The sequence below is a fragment of the Dermacentor variabilis genome, chromosome 6, assembly GCF_050947875.1.
Source record: "Dermacentor variabilis isolate Ectoservices chromosome 6, ASM5094787v1, whole genome shotgun sequence".
NCBI lineage: Eukaryota > Metazoa > Arthropoda > Arachnida > Ixodida > Ixodidae > Dermacentor > Dermacentor variabilis.
The window spans coordinates 180,247,793-180,256,449 of record NC_134573.1 but is presented as its reverse complement, the minus strand read 5'-3'; the positions used below and the strand labels follow the sequence as shown (position 1 = coordinate 180,256,449).

General features: G+C 47.8%; 1 protein-coding gene across 2 annotated transcripts; it reads left to right on the top strand.

The window, feature by feature from the left end:
- Positions 1-3,621: 3,621 nt before the first annotated feature.
- Positions 3,622-7,205, top strand: LOC142585909 (uncharacterized). Of its 2 annotated transcripts, XR_012829147.1 has the most exons (5): positions 3,622-3,725; positions 3,860-3,950; positions 4,157-6,098; positions 6,161-6,206; positions 7,028-7,205. XR_012829147.1 is itself a non-coding variant. In XM_075697001.1 (4 exons), the coding sequence occupies exons 1-3, from the start codon at positions 3,711-3,713 to the stop codon at positions 6,073-6,075; spliced, it is 2,025 nt and encodes a 674-aa protein (XP_075553116.1). In that variant the 5' UTR covers positions 3,623-3,710; the 3' UTR covers positions 6,076-6,098; positions 7,028-7,205. The 2 variants fall into 2 exon arrangements, 1 of the variants encoding a protein (XP_075553116.1); XM_075697001.1 differs by lacking the exon at positions 6,161-6,206 and having other exon boundaries at positions 3,623-3,725.
- The last annotated feature ends 1,452 nt before the right edge of the window (positions 7,206-8,657 follow it).

The window sequence follows — 8,657 nt, the reverse complement described above, 5'->3', positions numbered from 1 at the left end:
TTTAAGGAAAACCTCAATTGCCTTAATCATTAGGACTTTCTGCGGATTCCCCCTACAGGGGCCTTGGTTGTTCGCTTCTTCATGGATGGTTTCCTTTGCGGCAGTACGCCAGTGAGAACTGAGGACACTGAAATGGCACTTACAGGAAGGAGGTGCTTGTTCACAAACTTCCAGAAGTCGGAGAGGAGATGACCAAGACAGCATACTTTCCTTTGAAATACTGTGCCATTTTTCACAAATATATGCTGAGAGACGGTGTAACGCAACAAGACGCGAGATGAACTCGATGATAGTCAATGTATAGCATTTTCCACTTGGAAAAGGGAAGTAATAAGGAACGCACGAGAAGCTTTTACAAGTGGTGCGAGCAGGGAGCGTTTGCTTTCGAGATTCCGTCCACCAAATGTCTCCCACCAAGGAAACAGCTGTATTCAATAAAAATTGCCTTCGGGGGCTTCCTGGCTATTGATTATTATGACGCCTGTGACGGCAGAGCTGTGCCTCCCAGTGCAGCCGCCGTGGGCGAGGCCTAAGCCTGGACAAAGTTGAAGGGGCGAAAACACTGCTATGTCATTTAGTCGCGGAGGATCGGTAACATTCTGGAGGGCTCCTTGAAGCGTTCACTGGCCGGCCGTGCTCATGTTGATGCGCCCCTCACTCCATAGCAGCCTTTCCGCATCAGCAATCCTTCTCTTCATACAAAACTGCCTTTTTATAGACTTATCCATTGTGTTGTCTCTTTACGAAGGCAGATGAAAGGTTGAGATTTGATCCATGTTTCTTTCGGCATTGCGGCATTGCGGACTCTCGCCATCTACTGCCGCATGATCATAAGTTTTGAGCGAGACTACATCGCAGCTGAAACATAAAGGCACCTGCTACGTACCTGGAACGCCGAAACAATGCACATCGCTGAGTGCCCATGGCCATAAACGCGATATTGAGTATAACCTACTCACTCCCCTCCCTGTTCAGTATAATATACTCGGGGGTTGTTTCCATGGTAAAGACAATATAGAGATTCGGTGATTGTCCGAATGAGCGTCCAGACTCAACCGGCACTCTTTGAGCATACAAGGCTTTGTTGTGAGCAAAACCACACGTAGCCCTGCAGCTCGAGATATGACAAGTGACGAAAATTCGGAGGACGCTTAATCTTCGCATTTAGGAGTTGAACGCGAGAGCATTCGAAGATCCCTGACTGCTTCTCACGCTTCCCGGCAATTGTAGCTTATCTAACCATCATGTTTATCGGGAAACACTGGCAGGGCAAGCTATGCCCGAAGGGAGAAACGAGGCCTCTTGTGTGGGCCGCGGATGTGCGGAGGCGAGTGCCATCTGGATGGTGCGCCACTCTGTGAATTGCACGAACTCTGGAAAAGTGGCTCGTGTATGAGTTTCCGCGTAATAGAATTATGTTTTCTCGCACAGTATATTCGAATTACAATCCAATACTATCACCGCTGCAGCTTATGTGTAAGTCGTACTCAAGATTTTCCTGACGCCTTTCACTTTGAGGAATTCAATTAGTTCAGTAATGTCTTTACGCTACAAGGAGGGCCTGCATAGTTGGGTATGCGTGGTTTGGAATGATTTAGCTCACAAGAGGGTCGACCCTGGTGGGAGCGGGACGCCGACGCCGGATTCTCTGTGCCGCGGGGCCCTTAACGCTCTCGCGTAAAAGTTTGGGCCTGAAGATGGACCCCCAAATTGTACAACTATGATAATAATTGGGGCATTTATACATATGTATGTTGTTCTGCTAATTGTCTATCCAATAAGGCTACTGTTCAATCACTCTGAATTCTTTGCTGCTGTTAAATGTAAACAACACCCGTACGTCAAAAGCTAATGTGCAGTACAAATATTGTACCGTAGATAGCCAGTGCACAACTATCTGCTTTGAATCTATTTGTTATATTTGAGATTTCCTTTCTTCAACACGTGTTATTTTCGCGGATCTAAAGATTTACAAAAAGCTTGCCGCCGCTAAGTTTAGAACCACTTAGTGAACTGCGCAGTTGATTCTTTCTCATTTCGATTTGATAGCATGCGACCGGCAGGATATAAGCCTCAAGAAAAGTCAACAAGTTCAGGATTTAGTTTACTTTTCGCAAACTGCGCGTCTCATTGGCAAAAAGGTAGATTGCGTAAGATGCAACGCGGCACGCCATCTGCTTGAAGCATCCGGTTGTTCGTGCGCCGTTGTGAGAAACGAAGCTTCCGAAGCCGTGTGTTCTCTAAAGCGCACTTACAGATATCGTTACTAAGCAGGATTTCTCTTCTGCACACCGCCTGCTCGCTGTTACCAAATAGCAACACCCTCGCAGGCCTTGAAAGCGAGCACACCCTGCGCCCTCCCCTTCGTCCCGTAAACCTTTCGATTTTCCGGAAATACATCAAGGACGGAATGGCGCCACCCACCGCCCCCCTCCACCCTCTCTGCTCGTACCATCGCTACTACCACGCACCCCTCCTCACGCCACTCATTAGAGTATTAGAGCGTATCCGCCCGGCATGTCGTCTCGCGCTGTCTCCAATGTGGAGCAATCGCCCGTTGCCCCGGAGCGGTCGGCGATATTGAATTACTCGACTGTGACAAGTCACTTTCCATGCGTGTCACGCGCATGCTTTGACGTCGCAGCACACAAAAATTTGGACCGATAACTGAGCTCATTCGCGTGCCCCCTGCTAGGCCGCTTTTTCATGGGCTGTTTTTTGACCGCCTTGACCTTGATCGTTAGCTTATTGTCTGGTTGGAAAAGGCTGCCGCGGGGCGCGACAGAAACACCGACGTTTTCTACAGGAAGCCAGAGTAAAGTGCATTTGCCAAGGTGCTTTTCGCTCGTTGACTTTCTGCCTGCTTCTTACGTTTTACTTTTCCTATTACAACCAAGCAAGTGTGCAACTGCCGTTCTGCGCTATATACCAGCGACGCCCTTGGCGCTGGGCACGCCCCGCACGGCCAATTCATTCTCTTCTTTAACGCCTTGGCTTGGCCGAACGCCTTACTCTACACGCCACCGGAACTTCGCATGCTCCGTGAGTTTCCGTTATCCTCGAAATAGCAAACAATTGCGCGAACTCTCCGGAGATAGGCGCCAGAAGCAATACAGAGATTCTGCTGGCCAACTTTTCCTTCTTACGCCGTTCAGTAAATGCAACGATCAAAAAAGAAAAGGAAGAAAAGAAACAACAGTTGTAATTCGAAAAGGGAGATACGGATGGCACGTAAACACAGGAAGCTAGCGGGCAGGTGTTTATTCATTGCGGTTTTGCGAGGACCCAAGCGAACCGGTAGGCAGGCCGTGCGCGCGTCTGATGCTATAACCTTGCCGTCTTCTGGCCGGACGTCGACTCGTGGCAGTCTGGCTAGTGGCGCATGATTTAGAATGCGGAACGTGTCTGCTCAGATGGTCGACGCTGATACAACCGAGCTTTCTGTACCGCGCTCTCCGCAACGCACTCTCTCTTTCCTGCAGAGCTCGAGGGCTCTGTAAACCCCGTTCACGTTAAGTCGATGAGCGCAGAAAGGAGGAGGCGCCCATACGGATCTTTTGCAACCGAGAAATACACTTTCACCTCGGCAGTAATCTACAGCGGGACTCGTTTCGCGCGACGGAGGCGCTCGCTCGCGCATCGGGATTGGTCACCCGATCACGCCCGTTATAAAAGCGAGCGACGAGGGTGAATACCTTGCCACATTCGACATGAAGGCGCAGCAGGTAAGCGGTTAACTTCAGCGGCTTGGCGCGTGCGGCTATGGTGACCGCTGCGGTTTTCTAGGTGTGAAATCTGCACATCCGAGGAATACACCAGCATGGATTAATAGCGACACGTTGTTTCCTGCTCGTTTCAGCAATTGGCATCCGCACTGCTAGCCATATTTACCTGTGTCCAAGGACAACAGTACGTCCCATATGGCCCGGGACTCAATGGAATTCAAACAGGTAGGTCTGTTGGTGGCTATGCACTTTCCTTTGCTTGGCTCACGGGGCCAGACTGTTGTATCAAGAGGGCACTAGCCAGAATGATTGAGGCCAGTTTGCGATAACTAAGTGGTCTGTCAAAAAATTAGCTACGGCTATTGCGATTGTTATCAGAATGTCGCTGCTTGAGTCATGGTGACTAAATCAACCGCCTTTTCTCCATGCAGGTCAAGTTCCCGCTGCAAATATTATCAGAGCGCCGCCATTGCCAAACGCGCCAGTTAGCTCAGGCCCAGCGGTCAACCTGAACCTTCCTATTGGGCGCTCTTACAAAGCACCCGAAGGCGCATATGGCATCGGTTCCGTGGTACAAAATGGGCGCCTTTCCTTTCCCCCCGGAGCCACAGTGGCTGCAAATGGTAATGGAAGGCTCACAGATGCGCTCGGTCTCGGAAGCCTTTACATCGAAAGAGGAGTCAACGGTGGTTCTCTGACATCCCCCGGTCGCCTTGTTCGCATACAAAAACGATCTGTTGATCAAAGTCGTGACCTGCGTCGTCACTACGAGGAAGATCTGAGAACGGCCGTGACAGAGCTCGTCGGAGCAGGTGTCTTGCCCAGGCACACCAAGCACGATGATTACGATCGTGTAAGTCTGTACAGGCTCGCAAAGGAAGCAATCAAGAAGAATCCGCGCAAAGGTGTCTCATTTAAGAAACCCGAGGGGGAATATGGTGTCGGCTCTGTTTTTGATACCGTGAATCCACGTTTTAGTAAGGACACCGAGAAGCACAAGAAATTAGAAGCCATGGTCAGTCAAAAGTACCCTGTCCGTGAGGATGCACCAAACTCGCCAGAAGAAGCCCTGAGAGATCTTGCGGATCACCCTAAAGTGGTGTCCTACAAGAAGCCTGAGGGTGAATACGGCGTTGCTTCATTGTTTGATAGAACTACTTTGTTCAACCCGTTCTTCCATAGGCGCCACAGGAGACAGGCTGTTGGCTCCGGGTCAGTCACTGCCGTTCTTGTCGACTTTGACAAGGACACCGACTCACCGGCACATCCATCCTCAGCTCCGACAAGCAGTTTTGCTCCCGTCGTCGGATTCACTGTTCAGGAGCCCGAAGGTGGTACTCCAAGCAAGCACATTCTCAAAAACGTAATTTTCAGGAAGCGCCCAGGAAGCTTCAAGACGGGACTTTCAACGGACTCATCGCTAACCAAGCATGTGCTGAGAATTCCAGACAGTATTGAACTACCGCCACTTGGTGGCATACCCGAAAACACTGGTGAGGAGTCGCCTGACATCCAGACCGTCGCTTCTCAAGGGAGCGCTCGGCCGAAGCCGATAGTGTCCCGAAAGACCACCTCCACGGCGACTATCGAGTTCCGACCAACCTTCCCCGTGGAGCACATCAAGCCGGCCCTTCCTCCTCTGCCAAGACCATCAGCTCGCCATCACTCGAAGGCTTCGCACTCGCCCACTGACGCCAGCGCCCTCAAGAAGGCGCCTGCTAAATCAACCACAGAATCGCACAAATTGGCTACATCACCTCTGGTTGCTGTGCCACCGGGACAAGTGGTTTACAACCGACAGCTCTCAGCGTCTGTGCCCGTGCAGCCGGTGCGAAATGTTGGACTTCAATCCAGACCTCCCGCCGTTCCCACCCAGACTTCAAGACTGACGCCAACGGTGCAACGAGTGTTCTCGCAGCCCCAGCTTCAAGCCACGGCGCAGCCTACCGCACAAGTACATCCGCAGCTTCAGGCGCAGCACAGCGTAGTCGCCGCAGCACCAGCAGCCACTCCCCAATCAACACTGCAGGTGCAGCCGGCGGTGGTCGCCGCTCCACCTCCTACCGCTCCTCAGCTTCAGGCTGTCGCAGCTTCCCCTTACCCGGGAGCGTTGTACCAGCAGTATACACCCTTGGACCCAACCACGTACCAGGTGGCGCAGCCGGGGCAGTACCAAACCTTCCACCATTCGCCCTACGCGCTACCTTATGCTGCTATCGTCGCGGATCCTTACAACCAAGCCAGGATAGTGCGGTCAACTGCAGGAAGGCTGAGGCAACAGGCTTCACCTTTTGACTCATCTTCGATCTACTACTTGACTAAAAGGATTATCGAGGGAGTCCACTCGTGAACGACGTTCTGATCTCGACCCATGTGAGTACTCTGCCACGTCACTTGCTAGGGGAAGTTCATTCTGTTTCGTTTTTTTTTCTCAGATCTGCTCCATTATTTAAGGCTTGAAACTGTCTCAATTTGTATTCTGTAAGTATGAGCGCCTTAAATTTTCTGTACAGTTATCAGTAGCTGCGCGTGCCTCGGCATGTTTAATTCAGTTCCGCTCGCGCTCCGCCGTATACTTTATTTATTACTATTTTCTTTATTGGCGCTCGAGGCACTTCGCGCATTGCAGCACCCGGTTAAGCGTCCTTCGATTTGGTTCACTTCATGCGCGTAAAGGCATAAATATGAATGAGGTTCGTGAGCTCAATGTTATATTCGGTGGCTGTCGGAGAATATCGCGCAAGAAGTGCATTCGCTCCATTTTTTTTGAACTTTGCTAATGCCCAAAAAAGAACCGTCTCATTAATTTCAAATTATTTGATGCAGAGCTATACTCCCTCCAAAACTAAGTTCGTCCCACATTATTTTTTGCGCAACAGATACAGACCTCATTTTAGGACGAACTTCTATGTATGAACACTGCCAAAGTTCCATGAAATAATAAATTTGCTCTTATCGTCTTAATTTTTACACAGCTGTCACATCAAAGCGTTATGTGTTGTCCATTCAGAGAAAAAGAACTTGTTGATTTATCTTTCATACATTTCTTCATGGCGATATTAATCACGTTCTTTCTAGTTAGTGCAACAAGAAACACCAGTTAAGCGCATTTATTGTTCATTTAGCCATGCCATATATTTATTTAAGGGCTGGCTAGGAAAGTATTTCTGTCTGTATGCTCGCCTATCGTTGTCAGCTAAATGCTGTTTACAATCTAATCATTGTAATCTGCCACTAAACGTCCGTTATTTTATCAGCATTACCTTCATGCGGCAATCTAATCCCTTTTCTCTCCTTTACAGAGCATCATCAACTGTACAAATTCATCGAAGCACTCATCCACAAAAACAAAGAATCACCTACTCCTCGTCTCAAGCAGTTCGCTAAGGCAGAATGACGTGAAAGTTCATTTTTATCTCTCACAATTCTCACTTCGGATCTTTATCTATTTAGAAAACTGAATAAATTATTGTTAATGTCGCTCGCTTCTCATTTTCTGATTTTTATGACACATTTTGACCAAAATATGGGTACAGCACCCAAAAGTTTCGGCCGTAATATTCGCACTACCATTCAATTAAGGGGACCACTCTTCCAATTTATAAGTGTGCATGTACTATACAAATTGCATACAAGGTGAAAGGATCAAGGGATACTTCAGTGGTTAAAACAAGTTCCTTTAAATTTTGTTCAGAACATGTTAACCTGCGAATGATCATCAACGATACAGTACGAAGTCGCTAGAGGTCAATAGGGTTCGTACGATCTGTCGACGCGTAATTTGATGCATTGCCAGAAAAGGTGAATGACATTTGAATTAATTTAATTAATGATATAAAAGCCACTCCATCCTGCTTGCATTTGTTTGATGTCTCTCCTTTCTCATAGTAAGATCAAGTAATAGGTTGGATGGAGGGATACAATTTTATTGAAGTAATAGATTTTTTTCCAATTTTTATGTAATTCGCTCATAATTAGTTACCTGCGAACTTTACAGTAGAAGAGAACGTACGTAGGTGCGTGGGTAGTATGTTTATCTTAATTGGAGTGCGGGTTGTTCTCCGCCTATACCAAGTCACACAGTCGAAATCTGGTCAACAAACTAAGCAATGAGGGAGCTCAAAAGTGTGCAGTGCGACTACTTAGAGTATCACTTAACTGATCTGTACAGTAACTAAAAATGAAATGACCGTACAAGGCACGCCTTATTGCTTCGTTCACTACCTGATGAGTGCGTCGCAAAAAGAGGTTATTTCCACATAATGAACTCGCATTTTCCGAATGACGTTGCCTTTGCGTACTTGTAGGTGCGCATTCGTTTTGCAAAATGTTGTAATTCTAGTCAGTGAAAAAGTGAAAGACCGACTTTATCGAGAGCTGGCTCATATTCATCCGCCCGTTGAACGTGCACTTTTCTGTGGTTCTTGCTAAATTGTCTATACTCAAGAACTGACCTCACACTTACGATTTGTCAACTTACGTTCGGTAACGTTCGGTATAATTCTATTGTTACGATTTAGGATAATTTCACGAGCTTGTCATTCAACCATATTTTTCTTCAATTAAGAAGATAACACCGAAAGATGATTATTACATGAGACTGGCCTCAAAGCAATTTTAATTCTCCGTGCTCCTCTTAGTATACATGCGCCCACATTTGCGGCGATAAGCGTCAACAGGTTACAATATCGCCAAAAAAAAGAGAAGTGATAGGGCCTCTATAACTTTGAACCAAGCGCTGGCATAAGGATAATATTCTTATTTGCACTTTTATGCGATGTGACTAAGAGAACTGCAGTATGACGCGGAGCACTGAGAACAACGACGAAATATGTCTTGTGCAGACAAATGACAGTGCCGCTTGTGCACGCACTGGCGTACATCACAAGAGCATTTTACCCTTTTGGCCTAACTAAAAGGCGTAGTGAGTCG